The sequence below is a fragment of the Oryctolagus cuniculus genome, chromosome 7, assembly GCF_051225735.1.
Source record: "Oryctolagus cuniculus isolate XC-2025 breed Fujian yellow rabbit chromosome 7, ASM5122573v1, whole genome shotgun sequence".
NCBI lineage: Eukaryota > Metazoa > Chordata > Mammalia > Lagomorpha > Leporidae > Oryctolagus > Oryctolagus cuniculus.
Window position 1 is genome coordinate 158,042,416 of NC_142873.1, and position 26,929 is coordinate 158,069,344.

General features: G+C 54.0%; 1 protein-coding gene across 4 annotated transcripts; it reads left to right on the forward strand.

Annotated features, from left to right (window-relative positions):
* Positions 1-372: 372 nt before the first annotated feature.
* Positions 373-26,374, forward strand: EXOSC10 (exosome component 10). Of its 4 annotated transcripts, XR_016210267.1 has the most exons (26): positions 373-574; positions 2,202-2,338; positions 6,121-6,244; positions 8,874-8,978; positions 9,570-9,735; positions 9,884-9,998; positions 11,940-12,015; positions 12,218-12,328; positions 12,480-12,623; positions 13,683-13,873; positions 14,666-14,822; positions 14,974-15,122; positions 15,268-15,318; positions 15,913-16,024; positions 17,174-17,224; positions 17,351-17,429; positions 17,527-17,633; positions 20,709-20,804; positions 21,496-21,570; positions 21,724-21,786; positions 22,553-22,640; positions 23,533-23,615; positions 24,420-24,591; positions 25,144-25,205; positions 25,663-25,739; positions 26,234-26,374. XR_016210267.1 is itself a non-coding variant. In XM_002723352.6 (25 exons), exons 1-25 carry the CDS (start codon positions 473-475, stop codon positions 26,262-26,264), a joined length of 2,661 nt encoding a protein of 886 aa, XP_002723398.2. In that variant the 5' UTR covers positions 374-472; the 3' UTR covers positions 26,265-26,374. The 4 variants fall into 4 exon arrangements, 3 of the variants coding, with proteins under 3 accessions (XP_089155443.1, XP_002723398.2, XP_089155444.1); XM_002723352.6 differs by lacking the exon at positions 21,724-21,786 and having other exon boundaries at positions 374-574; XM_089299318.1 differs by lacking the exons at positions 9,570-9,735; positions 9,884-9,998; positions 21,724-21,786 and having other exon boundaries at positions 427-574.
* The last annotated feature ends 555 nt before the right edge of the window (positions 26,375-26,929 follow it).

Consider the following 26,929-nt stretch of genomic DNA (forward strand, 5'->3'; position numbering starts at 1 on the left):
GGGGATGGTCCGCCCGGGCGTTAACGTGCCCGCCGGCGGTGAGCGGGCACGCGGGCGTGCCCAGCCTACCCGTGAAGGGCGAGGGAGGTGCGAGGTGGCTGGAAGATGGGGGGCGAGGCGGGTTTTCTCCCCCTTTCACCGAGAGGATGTCCGCGTGTGTGTAGGGAATGAAGCCAAAGGGAAAATACAGCGGAATGGAGGAGCCCAGATCGAGCGGGCGAGGGACCCCGAGCCCCGGCCTGGCAGGAGCCGGCCTAGTAGGACTACAAGTCGGCCCGGGTCCGACCCTGGCTCCCAGGGCTATTAGGATGATACAAAGAACTTGAGGGTCCCGCCCGGCTGCCACACCCGCCGCACGCCCGCAGGCCGCCTCCGGCGGGAAGGCTGCGCCGGCGGCCTCTGCACATGCGCAGTGCGCGCGCGTCGCGTCGGCGGAGACACTCTCGCGAGACGAGCCGGGCAGGCCGCAAACATGGCGCCTCCCAGTCCCCGGGAGCCCAAGGCCCCGTCGGCGACCAGCACGAGCGGCGAGATGGTGCTGCCCGGCTTCCCCGACGCGGACAGCTTCGTGAAGGTGAGTCCGCGGCCCTTTGGGCCGGCCCAAGCCGCCTCAGAGCCCGGGCGAGGGGATCCTTTGCGGGGATGGGGCCCGGACGCGAACTCGCGTGTTGGAGGGCCGACTCCGCGTCCTGGGAGTGGGCTTCCCTGTCACCCAGATGACCCAGATCTCGCGACCTCGCTCCCGCCGAAGCCCCCGGCCGCCCCTCCCCGAGCCCGGGTGGGCCCCGAAGCCCCCGGCCCTGCGTGAGGGCTCGTGCTGCGTAACCCCAGACCCGGCTTAAATGGCACCTGTTAAAGCTGCCAGCCGGGCGCGCTCCCCTCACTGCCTCGCACAGCAGTCAGCGCCTCCTTTAGGATCGCGGGGTTCGTCTGTGTGGACGAGCGTGAAACCGGCTTCACGCCTGGTGCGCGGCCCCTGCACTGCAGACCCTGCGAAGCCCCGCTCGCCCGGTGCCGGTGCCGTTAGCAGCGCCCTGGTGACCGATGTGGCTCGCTGCGGCCCTGATTCTGAGGCCTTCGTGCGCTCAGGCTGCCCGGCCCCCCGCCACGACTCAGCTTCCCCCACTTGCTCTTGAGAAGTGTTTATTCACACGACCCACAGCCATGGTGTTTGGGTGTCTCCTGTTCCAGCATCGTTGGTCTGTGGTAGCCACTTCTGTTTTTTTTTCTCGTTGCAACAATAAAAATGGAGAGTCGGGGACTGGCATTAATACACAGCCGACTGGGCTGCCCCTTGGGTCGCCGGCATCCCATGTGGCAGCGCCGGTCCCAGCACCTCCACCCAGCCTGCTGCAGCTGATGATGGCCGGGGTCCCTGCCGCCGCATGTGGGACCTGCGTGGAGGCCTTGCGCTCACCCAGCCCTGGCTGGTGCCGACATTTGGGGAGCAGACCAGCACACAGGAGATCTCTCTCTCCGAGTGCCTGGGTCCAGGTTGAGTTCCTGGCTCCAGCCCTCTGCCAGTGCAGGCCCTGGGAGGCAGTGGCGATGGCTCAGGTCACTGAGTTCCTGCTGTCCACGTGGGAGACCTGGATTGAGAGCAGGTGGGAATGCGTTTGTGCGTGTTCTTCACCCCCTTCTCAAATAAAATTAAAAAAAAAAAAAAATTAGAACTGCCTGGCACTAACAACCATAAACAGTTCAGTCGTGGGTAGTAGGCGACCTGTGTGGAAGATGCTACCGTTGTTTCCAGACTTATCAAGATGAAAACAAAATACGGGAAACTCCTGTAGAGAGCTCATGGCGCTGAACCTGTAGGAATAGCGCTTACGCACCGGCACTGTCGTAAGTGACCTCATTAGCTCATTTAATTCTCACAGCTCGGTGGAGTAGGCACTTCTCACTGTGCCCGTTTATCACGCGAAGAAACTAAGGCCCAAGTAGGTAACCTGCCCAGGATCACAGGTTACCGTTGGCAGAGCCAAGATTCAAACGCAGCTTTATCCGTGCCCCCTCTGGTTCTGTGTTCCTCACTGTATTTTCACGGTCTAGAACAGGGCTTGGAGACAGCTACACGAAATGCTCTTTGGGTGGATGAAGACTGCATATTGTCAGTGTCCAGCATAGTGTGTTAATAGGAGGCCTTTGATTTGCTGAATGGCCAGGGATCCGTGTGAACCTGACTTCTCTGGTTTTGACAGTTTGCTCTCGCGTCGGTGGTGGCCGTCACCAAGGCGTCTGCAGGCCTGCCCCAGTTTGGCGATGAGTATGATTTTTACCGAAGTTTTCCCGGCTTCCAGGCATTTTGTGAAACACAGGGAGACCGGCTACTTCACTGGTATGTACTATACACATGTTGTCTCCTTGTGTTAATGAAATAAATGAACACAAATAGGTAGATACTATTTTTGAAATTTGTTTTTCTAAGATAGAAGATTGGAAGATAAGACAGTGGGGCCAGCGTGGTGGAGTAGCAGGTTAGGCCTCCGCAGGTGACACGGGCATCTCAGATGGGTGCCACTCAAAACCTGGCTGCTCTACTTCCAATCCAGCTCCCTGCTAATGTGCCTGGGAAAGCAATGGAAGATGGCTCAAGTCCTTAGGCCCCTGCACCCATGTGGGAGACCCAGAAGAAGCCCCTGTTTTGGTCTGATCCCGCCCTGGCCATTGCTGCCATTTGGGGAGTGAACCAGTAAACGCTACTTGGTTTAAAAAAAAAATTTTTTTTTATATTTTATTTTATTTATTTATTTTTTTTATTTTTTTACAGGCAGAGTGGACAGTGAGAGAGAGAGAGAGACAGAGACAGAGAGAAAGGTCTTGCTTTTTGCCGTTGGTTCACCCTCCAATGGCCGCCGCGGCTGGCGCGCTGCGGCCGGCACACCGCGCTGATCCAAAGGCAGGAGCCAGGTGCTTCTCCTGGTCTCCCATGGGGTGCAGGGCCCAAGCACTTGGGCCATCCTCCACTGCACTCCCTGGCCACAGCAGAGAGCTGGCCTGGAAGAGGGGCAACCGGGACAGAATCCGGCTCCCCGACCGGGACTAGACCCGGTGTGCCGGCGCCGCTAGGCGGAGGATTAGCCTAGTGAGCCGCGGCGCCGGCTAAAAATTTTTCTTAAAGATTTATTTTAAAATAAATTCCTGATGGAGTTTCAGGCTCCTGGCTTCAGCTTGGCCCTACTCTGACCATTGAAGCCACTGGGGAATGAACCAATGGATGGGAGATCTCTGTCTCTTCTCTCTCTCTCTCTCTTTCTCTCTCTCTCTGCCTTTCAGATAAATATATTTTTTAAGATATATTTATTGGGGCCGGCGCCATGGCACAGTAGGTTAATCCTCTGCCTGTGGCGCCGGCATCCCATGTGGGCTCCGGTTTTAGTCCCGGCTGCTCCTCTTCCCGTCTAGCTCTCTGCTATGGCCTGGGAAAGCGGTGGAAAATGGCCCGAGTCCTTGGGCCCCTGCACCTGTGTGGGAGACCGGGAAGAATCACCTGGCTCCTGGCTTCAGATTGGTGCAACTCCGGCCATTGCAGCCATTTGGGGAGTGGACCAACGGAAGGAAGACCTTTCTCTCTGTATATCCTTCTCACTTTCTGTAACTCTACCACTCAAATGAATAAATAAAAAATCTTTTTTAAAAAAAGATATTTATTTATTTGAAAGGCAGTTACAGAGAGACAGTGGCAGAGAGAGAGAGGTCTTCCATCCTCTGGTTCACTCCCTAATTGGCTGCAACAGCCAGAGCTAGGATGATCAGGAACCAGGAGCTTCTTCTGGGTCTCCCACGTGGGTGCAGGGGCCCAAGGACTTGGGTCATCTTCTGCTGCTTTCCCAGGCCACAGCAGAGAGCTGGATCAGAAGTGGAGTGGCAGGACTCGAACCAGCGCCCATATGGGATGCCGGCACTGCAGATGGCAGCTTTACGCGCTACACCATAGCACCAGTTCCAAAATAAATATTTTAAAAAGATAGATATCGATGGATTGTTTTATCAATAGGCAGTAATTTTTTTAAGATTTATTTATTTGAGGGCGGGCACTGTGGGGTAAAGCTGCCGCCTGTGGTGCCAGCATCCCATTTGGGCGACGGTTCAAGTCCTGGCTGCTCCACTTCCAACCCAACTCTCTGGTATGGCCTGGGAAAGCAGTAGAAGATGGCCCAAGTCCTTGGGCTTCTGCACCCACGTGGGAGACCTGGAAGAAGCTCCTGATCCTGGCTTTGGATCAGCACAGCTCCGGCCGTTGCAGCCATCGGAGTGAACCAGTGGATGGAAGATCTCTCTCTCTCTCTCCGCCTCTCTGCCTCTCTGCCTCTCCTCTCTCTGTGTAACTGTGACTTTTAAGTAAAATAAATAAATCTTTTAAAAGAAAAAAAATTATTTATTTGAGAACAGTTACAAAGAGATGGAGAGGCAGAGAGAGAGAGATCTTCCATCTGCTGGTTCCTTCTCCAAATGACCGCAGCAACCAAGGATAGGCCAGGCCAAAGCCAGGAGCATGGAACTCCATTCGGGTCTCCCACCTGGGAACAGGGATCCAACCACTTGGGCCATCTTGCGTTGCTTTCCCAGGTGTGTTAGCAGGGAGCTGGATTGGAAGTGGAGGGGTTGGGACTTGCATGGGTGCTTATGTGGGTTGCCAGAGTTGCAGGCAATGGCTTATCCCACTGCATCACAATACTGGTCACAGCAAATCTTTTGAATTAATATGAGACTTAAAACTTAGGTGCAGTATTCTCTCACATGACTTGCAGAGTCACAGGTATTAACTTTCTAACAAATGTATTAGGAGAGATAAAACATAAACATCAATCTTGCCTGACCAAATTAGAGACTTTTTTTTAAGATATTTATTTATTTGAAAGTCAGAGTTAGAGAGGGAGAGACAGAGAAGTCTTCCATCCAGTAGTCCACTCTCCAAATGGCAGCAACAGCTGGAGCTGAGCCAGTCCAAAGCCAGGAGCCAGGAGCATCTTCCAGGTCTCCCGTGTGGGCTCAGGGGCCCAGTCACTTGGGCCATGCTCTTTCCCAAGCGCATTAGCAGGAAACTGGATCAGAAGTAGCGCAGCCAGGGTTTGAACCAGCACCTGTATGGGATGCCAACATCAGAGGCAGTGGCTTCACCCACAGTGCCAGCTCTGAGAAACCCTTTCAGATTTGCCATGTAAAGCCATTAATGCGCTATACATTATTTACATAGTGTCATATGTTTTTTAAATTTAAAGGAAGCTTTGGGGTAATTTCACTCACGTTTTCAGTTAACAGCTGAGGGAAGTCTTAACAAGATTTAGTGAACTGACCACAGCTACACATCTTACATTATTTTTTTTTTTAAAGATTTATTTGACAGGCAGAGTTACAGACACGGAGGGGGAGGGAGGGAGGGAGGGAGAGAGGGAGAGAGAGAGAGAGAGAGAGATGCTGGTTCACTTCCCAAGTGGCTGCAACAGCCAGGGCTGAGCCAGGCTGAAGCCAGGAGCCAGGAGCTTCTTCCAGGTCTCCCACACGCATGCAGGAGCCAAGTACTTGGGCCATCTTCTGCTGCTTTCTAAGGCTGTCAGCAGGGAGCTGGATCGGAAATGGAGCAGCTGGGACTCGAACAGGCACTCATATGGGTGCCAGCGCCACAGGTGGAGGCTTAACCTTCACCACAGCACGGGTCCTCGCAGTATTTTTTAAAGGTTGCTGTAGTGGCTGGAGCTGTGGCACAGCAGGTTAAAGCCCTGGCTTTAAGCACCAGCATCCCATGTGGCCGCCGGTTCTAGTCCCAGCTGCTCCTCTTCCGATCCAGCTCCCTGCTATGGCCTGGGAAAGCAGTACAAGATGGCCCAAGTCCTTGGGCCCCTGCACCAGCGTGGGAGACCTGGAAGAAGCTCCTGGCTCCTGGCTTCGGATTGGTGCAGCTCCGGCCGTTGCAGCCATCTGGGGAGTGAAACAGCAGATGGAAGACCTCTCTCTGTCTCTACCTCTCTCTGTAACTATCTTTAAAAATTTTTAAAAAATAGAGGTTGCTGTAAACTGTGCAAGTTCTACTAGTTTGATTAAAAATAGTCTGAGCCACGGGAGTGTTCTCCCAGATTCTGAACAAATAAGAGTAAGCAAACTTTGTTTTCCTTTCCTTAGCATGAGCAGGGTAATGCAGTACCACGGCTGTCGCAGCAGTATTAAGGACCGGAGTAAGGTGACCGAACTGGAAGACAAGTTTGATTTACTAGTTGATGCCAATGATGTGATTCTGGAGAGAGTGGTGAGTTGTTCAGCTTGCGTCGATGATAACTAACAAAGAGAACTTTCGTACTAAAAAAATGCAAATAGCAACCCGAGCACCTTGGAAAAAGAAAAGAATGTTCAATAGTGCTTACCAGCGATGACATTCCCTTCTGACGGTTAGTATAGTTTGTCTCCAAAGAAACTGCTATTGTCTTCAAAACGTCGCTGCCCTGTGAAATTCTGATTCTGTTGATTGACTTATTTTCATCTACTTGAAAGGCTGAGCAGTAGAGAAAGAGAGGTCTTACATCCACTGGCTCACTCCCCAAATGCCTGCACCAGCCGGAGCTGGGCCAGGCCAAAGGCTGGAGCCTGAAACTTGATTCAGGTCTTCCACATAGGTGGCAGGGCCCCAAGCACTTGCGCCATCATCTACTGCCCCCCAGGGTGTGCATTAACAAAAATGCTGGATTCGAAGCAGAGGAGCCAGAACTCAAACTGACACTCCTATTCGGAATGTGGGCATCCCAAGCCAGGGACACAGTGCCTGCTCAGAAATAGTATTTTTTTTTGTTTAAGGATTTATTTATTTATTTGAAAGTCAGAATTAACAGAGAGAAGAAGAGAGAGAGATATCTTCCATCCACTGGTTTACTCCCCAATTGGCTGCTACAGCCGGAGCTGTGCCGATCCGAAGCCAGGAGCTTCTTTTGGGTTTCCCACATAGGTACAGGGTCCCAAGGACTTGGGCCATCTTATACTGCTTTCCCAGGCCATAGCAGAGAGCTCGATCAGGCGGCAGCTGTTACCCACTACACCGTAGCACTGGCACCAAAATAGTATTTTTGAAATGCCTTAATAGTGGTAGGCATTTTGGTGCCTAGTGGGTTCGGCCACTGCTTAAGGCCCCCGCATCCTGTATCCGAGTGCCTAGTTCAAGTCCTGGCAACTCCACACTTCAATCCACCTTTCTACTAGTGTGCAATGTGCCTCGGAGACCAGGAATGAATGGCCCAAGGGCTTAGGTTCCTGCCTCCCACGGCGGAGACTTGGACTGAGTTTCTGGCTCTTGACTTCAGTTGGCGCAGCCCTGGCTTTTTTAGGCATTTGGGGAGTGGGCCAGTGTATAGAGGATCAATTCTCTCTGTGCATTTCAGATAAATAATTATATCTTTAAAAAATAAACAAATAGGGGCCAGCGCTGTGGCACAGCAGATTAAAGCCCTGGCCTGAAGCGCCAGCATCCCATATGGGTGCCGGTTCTAGTCCCAGCTGCTCCTCTTCCTATCCAGCTCCCTGCTATGGCCTGGGAAAGCAGTGGAGGATGGCCCAAGTTCTTGGGCCCCTTCACCCATGTGGGAGACCCGGAAGAAGCCCCTGGCTCCTGGCTTCGGATCAGCGCAGCTCCGGCCATTGCAGCCATCGGAGGAGTGAGCCAGTGGATGAAAGACCTCTTTCTCTTTTTCTACCTCTCTCTGTAGCTCTGTCTTTCAAATAAATAAATCTTTAAATAAATAAATAAAATGCCTTGTTAAAAATCTGCATTCATTCCACATTTGCAGATCCTATTGAGAGACCTTTATATCAACCCAATCAAAATTTTGTCCATTTTTGCTGTTTTTCAAAAGCTAATAAATATCCCAACCTGCAGGTTTGAAAGGAAATTTGTATTTTCCTAACTCACTCTATATGCCTAATTTTTCAGCAGAATATTATAGAAACACAACAGTGGTCCTCCAAAACACATCCAGCCCTCAGCCACGTGACGTCCCTAGAGTTGTTAACTCCCGCTCTCCTGTACTTGAAGTCATCTCTTCCCTGCTGTAAATGCACACGGGTCTTTGAGTGGCTCCTCCCTATTTTCTGATTTTGAGTCCTGCCGTGCTGCCACCTGTCTCCTGGGTGCGCTCCTGTGAGCGGTGCCCAGAGTGCTGTCGCACACCTGCTTGGTGGTGCAGGTAGCTGAGAACCACCGTGCTCATTCTGGAGCTCACTGTCTGTGTGTGATGGGCGCCATCGGGCCACGCGCTGCTAAGTCACGTCTGAGTTTCCAGCACAATCCGGAGCTGACAGTGGGTGATCACTGCACTGCCTGTCCTTGGCCAAACTAATGCCTTCCGGCATGACTCCCTCAGTCCGTCTTCCACGTTGAGTCGATCTGTTTCTAAATTCTTAAGCGGTTTTTAAATTAAGTAATAAAAATGGCATATATTTATGGTATGTGCCATGGTGTATTTTTTAAAGATTATATTTGTTCACTTGAAGGGGAGAATGGCAGAGGAAGGAGAGAGAGGTCTTCCACCTGCTGGTTCACACCCGGATGCCACAGCAGCCATGGGCATTTGGGGATGAATCAGTGGATGCAAGGTCCCAGAGCCAGGAACTCCATTTGTGTTTCCAGCGTGGGTGACCGGGACCCAAGTGTGTGAACCATCAGCTGCTGTGTCCCAGGGTGGCCGTTAGCAGGAAGCGGCACTGGAAGTGGAGCTGGGACTCGGCTCCAGGCCCTCCAGCACAGTTCCCACCCCACAACGTGGTATTTGGATAAATGCATTGAATTGATCTACTCTCAGGCATATATTCTCTATACGTAATTCTCTGAGAATGTTTCTTAAAGCTGGGTTAACCTTGAAAGGGAGCTATTGAAAATACCTCTCTACTCTTAGGGGATTTTACTGGACGAGGCGTCAGGCGTGAATAAGAATCAGCAGCCGGTCCTTCCTGCAGGACTGCAGGTCCCCAAGACAATTGTGTCCAGCTGGAACCGGAAGGTGAGTCTCGTTCTCAGCGCGCACTGAGGCCCTCCGTGTCGGTGTGCAGCAGGGCTTTTGCCTGTTCTGATTTGTGGTTTTGTTCAGCTTTTTGGCCACAGGACTATTCCAACTTACTCTCATAAACACACAACCTGACTACCCTCTTCTTTACTTTGTAATCTCTGGTCTCACACAGACATATCATGTTTTGTTTTTTTTTTTTTTAAAGATTTATTTTATTTATTGAAAGGGAGAGGGAAGGAGAGACAGAGATCTTCCGTGTGCTGGTTCACTCCACAAGTGGCTACTACAGCCATGTCTGTGCCAGGAGCTTCATCTGGGTCTCCCATGTGGGTGCAGCGGCCTGAGCTCGTGGACCATCTTTTGCTGCCTTCCCAGGCCATTAGCAGTGAGGTGGATCAGAAGTGGAACAGCCAGGACTTGATCCAGCATCCATACAGGATGCCTACATTGGCCTGCCCTCATGCATTCTTAAATGCAAATGAATGGCTTTGCAGTGTTTTTATGTCCTTGGCACGCATAAATTGGAATTTAATTATCTAATTCATCAAGTTGCTGTGTTAGAATATTTGCATGTGTTGGTCTTAGGCAGGAGAATATGGCAAAAAAGCAAAATCTGAAACCTTCCGACTGCTTCATGCGAAAAACATCATCCGACCTCAACTCAGGTTTCGAGAGAAGATTGACAATTCCAACACACCGTTTCTCCCGAAAATCTTCGTCAAGCCCAACGCTCAAAAACCCCTCCCGCGGGGTAAGCAGCGCCGAACTCTGCAGTACGGGGGCTTCCTTTCAGTCCGACGGGGAAGGGGAAGGGTCTCTGCCTCCTTCTTTCTTTAAAATGAGCCGCTCAGCCCCTTCACGACCAGAAAGCGCTAACTTGTCACCTCCCGGGTCTCCAGCTCTCTCTAAAGAAAGGCGGGAACGCCCACAGGATCGCCCCGAGGACTTGGACGTGCCCCCTGCCCTGGCCGACTTCATCCATCAGCAGAGGACCCAGCAGGTTGAGCAGGACATGTAAGTGCCCGCGTCTGAGCTCCCTGCGGTGACTGCCTGCCCCCAGGCCACGTCTTCACTCTCCCCCTTTGTAAAATGTGTCCAAGACAGCAGGTGGGTCTCACCTCGACAGTGTTCACGGGGACATGCCCAGCACTGTGTCTTTTAACCCTCAGCAGTCCATTTGCCCTTGTTCCCATTTTACAGATGTCAGAGCAAAATTAGAGGTGCAGAGGTTTGGCCCAGCAGTTGAGATTGAAGTGCCTGGGTTCTAGTCACAGCTGCATTCCAGATTCCAGCTTCCCGCTGGTGCACATCCTTGTGAGGCAACAGGTGGTGGTTGAGTACTTGGGTCTCTGCCACCCACATGAGAGACGTGGATTGAGTTCCCAGCTCCTAGGCACTGGGGAGTAAACTAGAAGATTAGAGCTCTCTCTGCCTGCCTGCCTCCAAAATGAATTAAATAAATGCAGACTTTCAAAAAGTCAACAGTTGTCAAAACATCAATTTTTAAAAAAAAGATTTATGTATTTGAAAGGCAGAGAGAAACAGGGAGAGACACAGAGAAAGAGAAATCTTCTGTCCACTTGTTCACTCCCCAAATGATCCACAGTGGCCAAAGCCAGAAGCTTGGAATTCCTTCTGGTCTGCCGTGCATGGCAGGGGCCCAGGTACTTGGACCATCCTCCACTGCTTTCCCAGGCACATTAATAGGGAGTTGGATCGGGAGCAGAGCAGCTGGGAGTCAAACCGGTACCCATGTGGTTTGCCAGCAGTGCAGGCAGCTGTTTAACCCACTGTGCAACAACACCAGCCCTGAATTCTTTTTTCAAAAATTACTGTTTTTGAGTTTCTGGTTTGTCTTTTTTTTTTTTTTTTTTTTTTGAAAGGCAGTGAGATGGGGAGAGAGGCAGGCAGGTTCTGTCCCCAGATGCACACAATAGCCAAAGCTGAGTAGGGCCAATACCAGGAGCTGAGAACTCAATATAGGTGGCAGGGACCCAACCACTTGGGCCATCACTGCTTGTCTCACGGGGTACATATTAGCAGGAAAGTAGAATTGAAATTAGAGCCAGGGGCCTGCGCCACAGCTCAACAGGCTAATCCTCTGCCTGTGGCGCCGGCACACTGGGTTCTAGTCCCGGTCGGGGCACCGGATTCTGTCCCAGTTGCCCCTCTTCCAGGCCAGCTCTCTGCTGTGGCCCGGGAGTGCAGTGGAGGATGGCCTGAGTCCTTGGGCCCTGCACCCCATGGGAGACCAGGAGAAGTACCTGGCTCCTGACTTAGGATCAGCGCAGTGCACTGGCCGCAGCGGCCATTGGAGGGCGAACTAACGGCAAAGGAAGACCTTTCTCTCTGTCTCTCTCTCTCACTGTCCACTCTGCCTGTCTAAATAAATAAATAAATTAGAGCCAGGACTCAAAACTCAGGCACTCAGATTTGGGCTGCAGGTATCCCAAGCAGCATCTTAATTGCTAGGCCAGATTCCTGCTCCTTAATAGGTTTCTTTGGGGGCTGGTATTGAGGCGTCACAGGTTAAGATGCTGCCTGCAATACCAGCATCCCCTGTGGGCGCCAGTTGGAGTCCTGGCAATTCTGCTTCCAATCCTCCTCACTGCTAATGTGCCTCGGAAAGCAGTCAAAGATGACCCAAGTGCTTGGGCTCCTGTACCCACATGGATAAAGCTCCTGACTCCTAGCTTTGGCCTGGTCCAGCCTTGGCCATCACAACCATTTGGGGAATGAACCAGCCGATGGAAGATCTTTCTCTCTGTCTGCCTCCTTCTCTCTCTAAGTGAGTTTCAAACAAATATCAGCTGGTTTATTTGATAAGCTTTATAAAGGGAAGTTATTTTCACCGTGGTCTTGTTTCACTTGTTTTTACAAATTGAATAAAAGCAATCTTTCCTTTGAATCATGAAATTAATGAAAAAGGTTTCTCTTTTGTGTTTGTTTATTCAGGTTTGCACATCCTTATCAGTATGAACTGGATCACTTTTCTCCACCAGACTCAGTGCTTCAAAAGCCACAACCCCAGGTTAGTGCCAACCTTAATTTAGGGCAGTGTCTGGGTAGTCCAGAGGGAATCCAACGAGTAGATTGATTGTAATGTTGACCTTTCTTAGACATCTTTAGAGTGAAGGTTGTGACTTCAGGGCATTGACCTTGGTGTTGTTTACTTTAGTGGAGGAAGATCTTTGATATCCCTTCCTGCTTCTCACGGTGCTTTCTTGGTCTAGTTGTACCGACCAGTGCACGAGACACCCTGCCATTTCATATCCTCCCTGGACAAACTCGTGGAACTCAACGAAAAGCTGTTGAATTGTCAAGAATTTGCTGTGGACTTAGAGGTATCTTGTAATGACAATGAATGAAATTTTTAAATTTTCCATGAATTCAGTGATGATTTTCATAGGACTTCGATTTACAAAATAGGCAAAGGAAAACCTACTGAGATTAAGATGGGTTTCTTTTCCTGTTGTCCCTGTCTGTGTGATTCAGCACCACTCCTACAGGAGCTTCCTGGGGCTGACCTGCCTGATGCAGGTCTCCACACGAACGGAAGACTTCATCATCGACACCCTGGAGCTTCGCAGCGAAATGTACCTTCTCAACGAGAGCCTCACCAACCCTACCATCGTCAAGGTCAGCCAGCCCTTTCAGTTTTCAGTACCTTTTTTTTTTTTTTTTTTTTGTAAATATTTATTTTATTTATTTGAAAAGCAGGGTTACAAAGAGGGAGAGATAGAGGAGAGTTCGATCCTCTGTCCACTGGTTCATTCCCCAAATGGCTGCCACAGCCAGGGCTGAGCCAAGCCAAAGCCTTCTTGTGTTTTCCCTGGTACATGGCAGGGAGCGGGGTCGGAAGTGGAGCAGCAGACTGGAATCTGCGCTCCTGTGCAATGTTGGTGTCCCTGGCGGTGGCTTACCCTGCTGCACCACAATACCAGCCCCTCCGTGATCTCTTTGATTCTTGCAGTGAAAACCAGTGAACTGGAGGGAATCCTGTCATTTCCCTTACCGTGGTGTCACAGGCTAAACTGATTTTGTTTCTTTTAGAACAGCTAAGGCAAAGCTCGTTACCAACCAAAAAAATGTGAGTTCATTTTATTGACTCCTGCAACATGCTAATGCCTTCAAGATAGTTTGGACTTAATATACTTTTAGCTAATAGAATTGTTTTCTTATATCATTGGCTGATAACAGTTTCAGACAGCATAAAAGAAGGCCGGGGGCTGGCACTGCGGCACAGCGAGTTGAACTGCTGCCTGCAGCACCGGCATCCCGAATGGGCGCTGTTTCATGTCCTGCCTGCTCCACTTCCGATCCAGCTCCCTGCTAATGCGCCTGGGAAAAAGCAGCAAAAAATGGCCCAAGTGCTTGACCCTGCACCCATGGCCAAGATCTGGGAGAAGCTCCTGGCTCCTGGCTTCAGTCTGGCCCAGCCCTGGCTGTTATAGCCATCTGGGGGGTGAACCAGTAGTGGAAGATCTCTCTCTGTCTGCCTCTCCCTCTCTCTCAGTAACTCTGCCTTTCAAATAAATAAATAGATACATCTTTTTTTAAAAAATTGTTTTAAAGGCACGTTTAAAACCACATCTTAATTTTCATGTTGGTGTCACATTTCAATGTGTAGTAACCTAAAGGCACAGTTAACTTCAGAGCAAGAGTGTCTCTGTGCCAGGACCCTGGGTTTGTTTTCAGGTCTTCCACGGTGCTGACTCCGACATCGAATGGCTGCAGAAGGACTTCGGGTTGTACGTCGTGAACATGTTTGACACCCACCAGGCAGCGCGCCTTCTGAACCTGGGCAGGCACTCCCTGGATCACCTGCTGAAACTCTACTGCAGCGTGGACTCGGACAAGCAGTACCAGCTGGCCGACTGGAGGATACGGTCAGTCTGCTCTTGCCCAACGTGTAGGGAGAAGAGGGTGTGTTTGCTCTCAGCCTCAGCGCGGAGACCTGCATTCAGGCTTTTCTGCCGGTGTTTTCAGAGCATAAAGGCAGCAGGAAATTGCTAACGTGGAGTTCATGTGGGCCAGTTCTGTGAGACTGTGCCCTGTCGGCCTCCAGCAGTCTGCCCTCTGCATCCCGGGTCTCCCACCCAGGGATGGTTGTACGCGCCTTGAGACAGCTTCCTAGGGTGCACAGTTGGTCTGTAACACGTTCAGTGTTGTGTCAGGTTGTGGCAGCCTGGTTCTGGGCAGTCGTGTGTAGACGGCACTGCCTCGCTGAGGCTGTAGCTATCATGGGCAGATGCCCTGCACGTCTCTCCAGTTCTATCTGCCGCAGTCTTTATCAAAACAAAAGTGTATTTGGACTACTAAAGTCAAACAGAAGGTGAAAACTGAAAACCCCCAAAACCACTTCCTTACTGAGCACTGGGTGCTGCAGAGCTGGTGTCCTGGGTAATCCTCACGGCAGCACGTGGGTGCCTGTGCCCGTTTCTCTGGTGAGAGAGAAGGCACTTGTCCAGGGACAGACACCCAGAGCCACAGTGCCCTCATTTCTAACCGTGTAAGAGGACAAATGCCAGGCGTGGTGATGTTACCATCGTCAGTGTTGGCTGGGAAAACATCTTTGATGTGAAAAGGGTCCAAGGTAGTCCTGGCAGCCACCAGGTACACACTTGAGTTGCTGTCATTGGGGGCAGTCCGTGAAGCCACGTCCTCTGTTGCGTCCCCAGCCCTCTGCCCGAGGAGATGCTCAGCTACGCCCGGGATGACACCCACTACCTGCTCTACATCTATGACCGCATGCGGCTGGAGCTGTGGGAGCGCGGCAACGAGCAGCCCACGCAGCTGCAGGTGGTGTGGCAGCGCAGCAGGGACCTCTGCCTCAAGGTACGGCTTGCCGCAGGCCTGCTCCCACGTGCTGATCAGCCCCTGGTTCTTAGGTTTGCTCTGTACGTTGATGACGGAGCCCAGCGTCTTGAAGCGCCTGGGGCACACTCTTAATTCCCACTGGTCTTGCCTGTCCTGTAACACTCTGCAGAAATTCATCAAGCCGATCTTCACCGACGAGTCCTACCTTGAACTGTATAGGAAGCAAAAGAAGCACCTGAACACGCAGCAGCTGACGGCGTTTCAGCTGCTGTTTGCCTGGAGGGATAAAACCGCTCGCCGGGAAGATGAAAGCTATGGGTGAGGGACCCAGATTCTCCACACCTCGTCTGAACCGGGCCCTGTACGAGGAAGCGATGGACAAGGCTTGTTTTCCCCTGCGTCGGAGCGTTTCCTAGAAGCTCTGGCTGAATCTGACGTGATGATCTGGTGTGTTTTGTTCCAGATACGTACTGCCAAACCACATGATGCTGAAGATAGCTGAGGAACTGCCCAAGTGAGTCTGAACACGGCTAGCGTGCCCCGGCCCCCAGAGCAGGTTTCTCTGACGGCTGTTCCCCACGGCTGTTTACCCAGGGAAGATAAATGCTCTGAGCGTGGCAGGGAGCAAGCGCAGGAACCCAGAACTTCTGCCCAGGGCTGCCGTGTGAGGACCAAACCCTGAGCTGGAGCTGAGTGCAGCACACTGAGCGGAGTGCAGTCTGAGCCATGCCGTCCGCCCACAAGGGGAGACGTCGCAGACTCTCTTCTGTTCTTTCCTGCAAAGGAGAGCATCTCTCCTGACTTTGAACACTTTCTGGTGTTAATGAAGGAAACAAAACAGGAAACAAAATTCACAGATTTGAGAATGAGCAGTGCCGGGAGACTTGCCTCTTGCTCTTCCCAGGGTGCAGGAGTTGGGCTCCGAGAGCCTGGCATGGCAAGAGCACACAGAAGCGTGATTAGTCTGGGCCAGCCGGACATGAACTTGTTTCCTTAGCCTTCAGCTTGGCCGAGGCCCCCGGCTCTGCCCGTTGGTTATCCCTATCTGGAAGCCTCTGAGGGCTGTGTCTCTAGGTCTGATAAATTATGTGTTTGTCCTTGTCCTCAGGGAACCGCAGGGCATCATAGCTTGCTGCAACCCCGTGCCACCTCTTGTACGGCAGCAGATCAACGAGATGCATCTTTTAGTCCAACAGGCCCGAGAGATGCCCCTGCTCAAGGTACAGAGCTCTCTGCTAAGGGGCTGCCCCGCTCAGTGGGCTGTTCTTTCTCCCGACACCTTCCTCCTGTGGTTTTCGTGGTCTCCTGTGTACAGCAGCGCCCTTCTAAACAACCCTAAAGAAATAAGGGGGTCTCGGCAATCCAGTGGGATGTGGTTTTCACTTTAGCTGCTTTCTCTTTGTGATGGTCTTGAGTTAAAACTCACCCTTCTTATTCTTCAATCTTGCATCTGCTGACCCAACAGCAAGTAACCTGTAATGGCCATACCAAGTAGCTGTCGGTCAGCAGCGGTTTCTGTGGCAAGATGAGATGGAGGGGCCCAGCACACGGCGCTGGTTCTGAGAGGCCGGCAGAGTCCGGATGTGAAGAGTGAGCACCTGAGGAGCTGTGAGGGTCCCAGGCTGGCGCGGACAGGGCAAGTCTGCAAGCATCCAAGCAGACAGTGGATGGGCCTTCCTAACAGATGCCCAGGGGCTGCCCAGCGCTTTTGAGCACCCAGTACTGGGGGGAGTCATGTGAGTGGCAACTGGATTTGGGGTGACGGAGATGGCGTGAGAGACGCCTCTGGACTTAAAGCCTGGGTGACAGGAAATAGGGAACAATGGATAGAAACGGGGTTTCAGAAAGAGCTGATTTTGTGCGGGAGATGGTGTCAGGCTCAGACAAGTGTAGACGAAGCACAGGTGTGTCACGTCTGTGGGGGTGCGGCTGCACGTAGCTCATGTTTCCTGTTAAAAATAGATCTACCTCTTGATTTGCATTTTATTAGGACAGTTTAGCATACGCAACTCAGCAGCAGTGTCAGCATGTGATAGAAATCATGTTTTGGAAGATTGCTGACCCAGAAACATTGAGAATCAGTTTCTCTGAGAATAAGCGCTTTATAATGTTGACGAGAAAGCTGCTTGCTTCGCTCTGCCGCTTGTCCGAGCAGCGCAAGGAAGCTGGGGCGGGGAAGGGGCTTCCTCAAGCTCCCGGGGTCCTCTGTGCTGTGCCGCATCCCCGCACAGAGCTCTGTCCTGTCGTTTGTGAATGACTGGAGCGCCAGGCACTGGAAGGGCTGAGAGCACAGGAATCCGGGGTCTGGAGGGGCGTGGGTGTCCCCGCGGCAGGCGCCCGCCTCACGTGCCTCTGTTTTCGCTCCGCAGTCCGAAGCTGCCGCAGGAGTGAGGAAGAGCGGCCCGCTGCCCGCTGCCGAGGTAGAGTCTCCTGTCCTGCCCCGCGCGCGAGGTGGCGAGCTGGCTCCCACACACTGAGGGGGCTGGCAGAAAGCCCTGGTGCGCCTGCAGCTTTCACACCGGGCCTGATGGTTTCCTTTGATGCAGACATTGGAGAATGTTCTCTTTGGACCGCATGACTGCTCCCATGCCCCTCCAGATGGCCACCCAGTCCTCCCAGCCAACGGTAATGGCGAGGCCCCTGGACTCCCCTGCGGAGGCGGGGCCCGCTGCCTTGTGGAACGTCCACTGGGCTTTGACCTTGCTGACTTCCATGCCTCCAGGGTCTGTGCCAGTTCAGAAAGAGGCAAGCCTCTTCCCCGACCAAAAAGAAGAGACGTCTCTGGATACGCAGTGCCTCATCGCTACCGCTGTCATCACGTTGTTCAGTGTGAGTAGTGTGGCAGCTTCACTGAGGTGTAGACTCGGGGGCCTCACTGGGTTGCTGGGTCGGGGTGTGTGGCCGGAGGGCTGCGTACACTTTGAGACCAATAAAGAAGTAAAACCCAACCGTGGGGGGCAGAGACAGATGCGCTGGAGGAGGCGGGCTGTGGGGAGGCGCTTCAGGGACTCAGGAGCTCTGTGTGTGAAGAGACCCTCAGAGTGTGGGGCCTGGGGGGAGGAGGTGTGGCCTGAGGTGACAAAGGCAGAACTTGGAGAAGCAGCCGCTTCCGTCTAGACCCGCGGCAGGGTAGAGTGAGCGCTCACTGACGCACTGGGGAGTAGGCGCTCACAGACCCCTTCCTGCTGAGCCACACCCTCTCATGCTCTGGTGCTGAAGAGGAGGACCTTTGGAAACTGTCTTCCGTGCCATGGCTCACAGAGAAAGCCAGGAGCCAGCTGAGCACTAGTGGGCAGAACCACGTGTCCTGTCCCTGGAAGACATGGGACACGGTCACGGTTGTCGTAGTCAGTGACCGCCATTGTGCAGACCTGAGACTGGCTTGGGCTGGGCCATGTTTCTGCAGCTTGCATGTGACTGTGACAGAGCCATCCTGGTGTCTGCCAGCAGTTGGAACTCCAGGCTCCTTGTAAAAGGAAGACCAGCATGTATTTGTTGGCCAGAATGGCTGAATAATGAAATAAACAAGAAAAAGGAAAATACTTAGAGAAAATGGAATACCACAAGCAGCAGGTGTGGTAGGAAAAAGCCATCATTTTCAGAAAGAACTGAGAGAAGCCAGAACCCGTTTGGTCTGGTGTAGGGACGGCAGCCGGCGTGGCCAGGGCTCAGAGCAGAGGAGCGGGAGGTGCGTTCAGACGGAGGCTCTCCCGCTGGGCCAGAACTGGGCCAGAGCCCACAGAGGTCAAGTGGTGACTGCAGAGCTCTGCCCTGGGACTCCACTTTCTTATTAGTTAGTTTTAACAACTAGCTACTATTTCTAAAAAATATTTATTTGAAGAGAGAGAGATCTTCTGTCTGCTGGTTCACTCACCAAATGGCCACAACATGGGGTAGGCCAGGCCAAAGCCAGGAGCCGGGGACTTCGTCTGGGTCACCATCATGGATGGGAGGGGCTCAGGCACTTGGGCCATCTTCCGCTCTCCCAGGTGCATTAGCAGGGAGCTGAATCGGAGCTGAGCTGTGGAACTCGACCCAGCGCCCATATGGGACACCAGAGTCTCGGGCGACAGCATAACCCACTGAGCCGCAGCACTGGCTGCAGCTGTCTTCTTTTTTCATGTTTTTGTTGACTTGCTTATTTTCATTCAACTTGAAAGGCAGAAAGAAAATTTTTTTTTTAAGATTGATTTGAAAGGCAGTTACAGAGAGGCAGAGTCAAAGAGAAAGAGACCTCTTCGATCCACTGGTTTACTCCCCAAATGGCCACAGTGGCTGGAGCTGGGCCGATCAGAAGCCAAGATCTTCTTCCAGGTCTGCCACCTGGGTGCAGGGGTCCAGGCACTTGGACCATCTTCCACTACTTTCCCAGGCGCATTAGCAAGGAACTGGATTGGAAGTAGACCATCCAAGACCGGTGCCCACTGGGATGCCGACGCTGCATGCAGCGGCTTTACCAGCTGCGCCACAGCGCCGTTCCCTAGACAAAGATCTTTAGTCCACCAGTTCACTCCCCAGATGCCCACAACAGCCAGGGCTAGGCCTGGCTGAAGCCAGCCAAGAACTCCGTCCAGGTGTCCCACGTGGTGGCAAGGACCCCACTGCTGACGCTGCCTCCTGCTGCCACTCAGGCTGTGCGTTAGCAGGCGGCTGAAGCAGAAGTGTGCGGTAGCTGGGACTTGAGTCAGGCCCCCCAGTATAGGATGTGGGTGTCCCAAGTCGCATTTTAACTGCGTTTAGGCTGACTTGTTTCAGCAGTCCATGAGGAAACGCCGAGCTTCAGTCAACCAGAGTGACTACTGGGTGCAGTGCCTCTCCTGTGTAACTCTAACTTTCAAATAAATAAAATAAATCTTTTTTTAAAAACGATTTATTTATTCGAAAGAGGAGAGACAGAGAGAGGTCTTCAATCCGCTGGTTCACTCCCCAATTGGCCGCAATGGCCAGAGCTGCGCCGATCTGAAACCAGGAGCTTCCTCGGGGTCTCCCACATGGATGCAGGGGCCCAAGGACTTGGGCCATCTTCTACTGCTTTCCCAGGCCATAGCAGAGAGCTGGATCGCAAGTGGAGCAGCTGGACACAAACTGGTGCCCATATGGGATGCCAGCACTGCAGGCCAGGGCGTTAATCCACTGCGCCACAGCGCCGGCCTCAACAAGGGTGCTTTAAAATGTTTGTGGAAGAGTGGAATTAGAAGATGTTTATTTTGGTGCAAAATATTTTAAACCCACACATGACAGTCGTGCACCGTGTGATGACTCCTGTCAACAGCAGGTTGCACGTACAGGGGCCCTGTAAGAGTGTCCCCCAGGGGCATCGTAGTCCCCGAGTTTGTGCGAGTGCACTGCAGAGTGTTCCTTCAGGAACAGAATCGCCTGACACTCTATTTCTCAGAACCGTCTCCCAGTCGTTTGCGGATAATGTGACTGTACCTCCCAGGTCGTAAGACAGTGAGAATGGTTGATCAGATACTCCTTGGGTGCTATTACAGGTGCAGGACCTAATAAATAGGAGAGCTTAAGAAAAACTAGCCATTTTTATTTATTGGAAAGGCAGGGTGACAGAGAGGGAGAAGTGTCGAGTTCCCATCTGCTGTTTCACTCCCCAAATATCTGCAAAAGCTGGGCTGGACCCGGCCAAAGCCAGGTATCTGGAACTGCACCTGGGTCCCCCTGGATGGCAGAGGCCACCTCCTGCCTTCCCTGGCACATTAGCAAGGACCTGGATCAGATGCGGGGCAGCAGGGACTGGAACTGGCATCTGGGATGGGATACCAGCGTCTCAGGCAGCAGCTCGATTGTGCGCGCGCCGCATGCCAGCATTGCTGTTAACTCTTGTACTTGCCTCCTGGTGTCACAGAGCCAGCACGGTTACAAGTGGTCGTTTCTGGTCTGTCCCTACAGGAACCTAGTGCTGAAGAAAATGGCAAGGGTCCATTAACCGTCGCCCAGAAAAAAGCCCAGAACATCATGGAGTCCTTTGAAAACCCCTTTAGGATGGTAAGCCGTGGTGTGTGCACAGGGCTGCAGAACAAGCAGCGATTTCTGTACCCGTAGGCGCCTTTCACCTGGACAGCTAGTCGTCTGGAGAGAGGACGCCTCTGGGTGCTGTGTGTGCAGTGTCTCTGGAGTTCAGGTCAAGAGCCTGAGCTGTGGGCTTCCAGAGATTTGCTTATTGGGCAAGGGTGGTGGTGCCGTGGGTTAAGCCACTGCTTACAACACCAGTGTCCCATATCGCAGCTCCCTGCCGATGCACCTGGGAAAGCAGCAGGAGGTGACCCAGGTCCCTAACAGCCTTATTTGTTTATTTGAAAGGCAAAGTGCCAGAGGGAAAGACAGAAAGAGAGCTTTCATCTGCTGGTTCACTCCCCAAATGGCTACCGCAGCCAGATCTGGGCCAGGCTGAAGCCAGGAGCCAGCAGCTAATCGGGGTCTCTCACATAGGTAGCAGGGGCCCAAGTCTGCCGCCTTCCCAGGCATCTTAGCAGGGAGCTGGATCAGGAGCGGAATAGCAGGAACTCAATTGGCACTCCAGTGCGGGATGCCAGCAGCACAGGCGGTAGCATAAGCTCCTTGTAGCTTGACAGCAATCCCCGAGCTGGGTCCTCCTGAGCTGCCACCCACAGTGCCCTCACACGGTGCCCCGGACTGTGATCCAGGCTCCATGCTCACAGACCTCTCTCTTCTCCAGTTCCTGCCTTCGCTGGAGCACCGGGCTCACATCTCGCAGGCAGCAAAGTTTGATCCATCCTCAAAAATCTACGAAGTAAGTGGATTTGGCACCTCTTCCAAGAGTGCTGTTCTAAAAAGGGGGAGTTAGCCTCGTGAACAGGCTGCTGCTTTAGCCTGGCTCCTGGATGGAAGGGCTTCCTCAGTGCCTAGACCCCCTGAAGATGAACAGACGCGCTCTGGTTTCTAGGGAGGGGCCGCATCTTCAGATTCTCAGAGACATTTGCAAAACTGAAGAAGCAGTTCTGTGTTGGTTTGTTTTCCAGTTGGGTTTGGTTTGCACGCAGTAAAGCACACAGTGACGCATCGCACGTCTGTGTCCTAAGGCTCTGGGAGGTGACGGCTTGCATTTTCTGCAGTGTGGTGTGTTTCTGCCGGCACTGTAAATTGAATGACTTCTGGCCCTGTGGCTGAAAGGCTGCCGTGTTCCCTGCAGGGAGGGTCCACTCTGATGGCTCCCACAGCTATGGCCTTGCGCAGACCCTGATGTGCCCAGGGTTTGCCTGCGGACTTTGGAAGCAGAGGGTCGGGGGGGGGCTTAGTCCTTACCCCACCGAGCGTGGCACGTGGAACAGCTGTGCGTGCCTTGCCGCGTTTGTCTCAGGTCTTCCGGTTGTGTTCCAGAGCCACAGGTGAATGTCGTGTCAGAAAGACACCTGGCAGTCCTGCAAGTCCTGCCTGCAGCAGCCCACCCTTAGTAGCCGTGTTGCTTGGACGGCCAGCTGCTTCGCCTGCCCGAGCCAGCTTCTCACGGGAGAGAGCCGTTGCCCCAGCCGGGCTCAGGAGGGACTGAGCGGGAGGGCAGCTGTGAAGGCCCCGCCCGGTGCCTGCAGCGCAGTCGCACTTTGTCCTTAATAAGAACTATAAACAAAGGCAGCGTGAGGTTTTGCTTTTTGTGTCCTTTGGGACCCGTGACAGACCATGTTCTGAGGCTAGCGTGCCCTGCGTCACCTCGTTAAAAACGTTGGGCCCCGCTCGTGGCTGCGTGTGCGGTTTTGTTACATTTGTTTTCATTGCAGATTAGCAACCGTTGGAAGCTGGCGAGCCAGGGACAGGGACAGAAAGATGCAAAGGAAACTGCCGAGAAGAAGGCAGCTGAACGAACAGGTAGCCCTCACTTCCTTGTTCACTCCGGCACTTTGCGCATCGGTCTGTCTATTCCGTCCTGTCTGTTCCGCTGTTCGGCAAAGTGCCAGACAGCAGGGAGCTGTGCCCGCCCAGTCCCGCCCTGAGGAGCCACCTCTGCCGAGGGTGTGCCGATAGCAAGGCAGTAAAGGCTGACGTGTCCGCCGCAGGTCCTGGCAGAGAGAGTGCCTGGGCTGAGGGGGCAGTGTGGCTGTTCCTGGCAGGGTTAGGGAAGCCGTCTCACCAGGACGCTGACTGGGGCTGCAGCAGTCGTGAGTCCAAGGGCCTGGAGCAGAGGTTGCTGGTCAGGCTCAGGGAGCAGCGAGGGGCCCTGGGGCTGAGCACGAGGGTGAAGACGAGGTGGGAGGTGGAGAGCCGTCGGCCCATCGTGGGGGCTTTCCCTTGTGTTCCGAGTGCGTTGGGAGGCCTCAGGGGGCGTGAGCCCAGGAGACGCTGCGGCTGCTGTGTCAAGAGGAGGTTACGGAGGGAAGGGCAGGAGCCCGGTGAGCTGTGATGATGCGTTGAATGTCGCAGGGGAGGGGGGAAGGAGCTCAGGATGCGAGGTTTTGTCCTGAGCACCCCGAGGATGGAGGTGCCGTCGGTGGGAGGGGACGAGGCTTTGGTTTGGTCCTTGCAGTGATGGTCGTCTTAATGAAGCTTCCTCGGAAGTCAGGTGTGCGTGGATATGCCGTGGGGTTCAGAGGAGAGAACAGGCAGGGCGGGAAGTCAGGTGAGGTTGCAGCTGAAGATGAGAGGAGTGCCCAGGCTGCGCCCTCCTCCTTGAAGATGGGGGAGAACTGTGCTGACCCCTGTGGACAGGCCGCGCCGGGGCGGGGCGGGCTGCGCCACTCCACAGACAGGTCGTCTCTTGCAGCCACCCGGGAACAGGCACAGGAAACACAGGAAGAGAACCAAGGCGCGGCGGAGCAGGCCATCTCCGTGCGGCAGCAGGCTGCGGTACGTGCTGGCCTGTCTTTCCTTTGGAGAAGCCGAATGCTGCCCTGGTTGTGGGCAGATTCCCCCATCAAGTCCCAGAGGAAGGCTGACCCTTGCTTCACACCCCGTGCCGCCCTCTTCCAAGCTCCCCTTGGCTCGTCCAGGCCCCTCAGCAGGTTGATGCTGCAGTTCCCCTTGGATGGTTCCGCCCCAGGTGGAGGTACCTGTGCCAGCCCACTGGACTCGAGGAGTGGCTGGGGCACTAAGCCTGCTGTGTGGCCCACCTCACCCCAAACACTTCATTCCCTGTGGGAATCTTGTCCCTTGCCTTTCGTCAATGGCCTGGTGTCGTTGTCCGTCAGATGCTTGTCCCAGCTGGCCCCCGTCGGAGTGCTGGTCCTGGTTGCCAGCTCGCTCAGACTCCCGGCCCCACTCTCCTCGCCAGCCCTGACTCCACGCGTGGCCCACAGGCAGCCCCGTCCCCAGCTATCACAGTGCTAATCGGGAAGTTCTCCAACATCCAAAACGTTTGGAGCACTGATACATGCCCCAGGTGGAAAATTTCACACCATGAAACGGTTTCATGCACAACCGTGTTAAAGATGTTTAATTAAAACTGCTGAAACCATGTATAAGGTGTAACCGAAGCAGAAATGAATTTTGTGTCTATGTTTGGGTCCTGTCCCAAGATAAATCGTATACACGTGTACATGTGCAGGACTGCGCAATCCAAAACCTGGACTTGTGGCGCAGGCGCATGGGCGGGGGTGCTCAGCCCGTCCCCCCCACTCACACACCTCATGCCTGGCTGCGTTCCTTCTGCAGCTAGAAACTGCTGCCAAGAAGCGAGAGCGGGCGACAAGTGACCCCCGCACCACGGAACAGAAACAAGAGAAGAAACGACTCAGAACTTCCAAGAAGCTGAAGGCCCCAGACCCATCAGGAAAAGATTTCACCCCTTACGACTACAGCCAGTCAGACTTCAAGGCTTTTGCTGGTGAGGACAGAACCAGGGCCCTTGGCGAGGTGGGAGAAAGTAAGAGCAGCAGGTGGCCAGCCTGGGAGCTGGAGCGGCCGCAGTGCCGCAGGCCGGGGCCTGTGCCTCCTGGCCTGGAGCTCGCGGGCAGCAGTGCCCTGGCTCAGACCTCGGGCTCCATCACCCACAGCTTCCCTCTGTTGCACACACCTGATGCCGTGAGATGGACTTATGTGGCCCCTTAGCCTGGAGAGTCCACGTACTTTGGAGGGGTGGCCAGTGGCCCCCCTGGCCCCATGACAGCCTCCAAAGGAACGCCCCCTGTGGGAGGGAGAGGAAGCACTACGGCACTGCCCACACGGGTGCTTGAGGCCCAGGTCCCTAACTGTGACCTCATCTGGCACAGCATGGCTCCCCATGGGGCGAAGAGCCAGTGCTTGCCCCGCCCCGAGAACGGACCTGTGAGCAGGCCGTGGTGTATTGACTTACATTGTACAGGCCTCCGCACGGACAGCCTGCAGCCCAGTTACAAGCCTGCTGCGTCATCAGCCTCTCTTCTCTCTTCCCTTCCAGGTGACAGCAAATCCAAACCTTCCTCCCAGTTTGACCCAAACAAGCAGAGCTCATCTGGCAAGGTAGGACACCGGCGTGCTCCAGGGCGCATCTTAGACCGCGTCCCTGGCCCAGCAGCCGCGTCCGCTGAGGAATCCTCTCCCTCGGCCACGTTTCTCCCCAGGGACAGATGCGACCCACAGCTGTCGCCGGCACTTGTTCACAAGTGTTTCACAGCTGTAAAAGCTGGGGTGTGGCTTTCAGGGTCGTGCTCTGTTGCCGTGGGAATCGCAGCCATGGGCCACAGAGACCCCTTGGTGTGGCAGCAGCCTGCCTTTGCCCACATGGGTACTCGGGCCGGGCAGCTGAACATGGCTGCGGGTTTGGAGGGAGCGGCTGGGTGCCCCTCCTGGCCCTGGCCCAGCTCAGCCTCACGTGCAGCCCCGGGAAGCCAGAGCCGCCTGTGGTGCTGCGGGCTGTGCCTGGCTGTCCACCCTCAGCGGTGCTTCCCCCAGCCTGAGTGCTTTCCTTTCTTCTCAGAAATGCGTCGCAGCCAAGAAACTGAAGCAGTCAGTGGGAAACAAGAGCATGTCCTTTCCAGCCGGCAAATCCGACAGGTGCGTGGGGGCGGCGGGGCCAGGAGCCCAGTGGGAAGCCCCGACCTGCTCCGCCATTCCCGGAGCTCAGGGGTGGGGCCTTTTCCCTGTCGTTTGGGAGGGGAGGGGAGGTGGTTTGCTCCGTGCCATCTGTCACGTGGCCATGTTCCCAGGACTCCAAGTCCCATCGTTCTAGCTTTCTCCTGTACCGTCCCCAGGGCCACCTGAGAACAGATTTTCCTAGGCCAGCCTGTTTCTTAGGAATGACAACAAGTAAATGTGGGGGGTTGTAGCTGAGGGATGTTTTAGTGATAAGTATGAAATCCTGAGGCCCTGCCGTGGGGCCGTGGCCTCTGCAGGCCACCTCTTGCCCTGCCTTGCAGAGCTCCTGAGCCCGCGAGCAAACCCTTCCCCCGGCTGTGCCAGCGTTGTTACGGGCGCCACACTGTACACACTGGCGGGAACAGACTTCCCTCCCGGCCGGAGGGAGTCACTCTTCTCCCCTGTCTCTGCAGAGGCTTCAGGCACAACTGGCCCAAGAGATAATGACCGGAGAGACGCTGGGGACCACGCAGTGGACTACAGGCGCCACGCGGCGCTGCTGGTTTTGTACAGATGCATTTTTAAAGTATTAAACTGGTTTTTACTGGAGGAAAGCTGGTTCCCGACTGGTCTTTGGCTGCCGTCACAGCTCCAGCAGGAGGACAGAGGCAGCTGGGCAGGTGGGCCTCGGAGGTGGTGGCTTCTGGAGAAGTCCGCACCGGCCCCCGGGCACGAAGGCGCCTGCGGTGACAGCAGAGCCCGCGTCCGGGCCGCATCTCAGGAGGCGCCTGTGCGTCCTCCCGCTTCTTCACTGCCCTCAGACGGAGGAAAAGTCTGGAGAGGGAACGCGAGGTGGCTCCCGGAAGACTGGTTCTCTCCTCTGCCTTCCCTCCTGAGTGTAAAAGTAAAGGCATGTCCACCCAAGAAGTGCAGGAAGCAGAACGTGCGGAGGGGAAGCGGATCGCCTGGAGCCCTGCCCAGGGTGGGCCTCGGCACGGAACCCTCCCGGGCCTTTCCCGAGTGCGCGGTCGAGGCAGTCGCTCCCTGCCGTTTCTCGGGGTTAAAACAGGGCCTGTCCTCTAGCTGCAAGGTTTTCTTTTTCTTTTTTTTTTTTTTTTTTTAGGATTTATTTATTTATTTGAAAGGCAGAGTTACACAGGGAGAGGAGA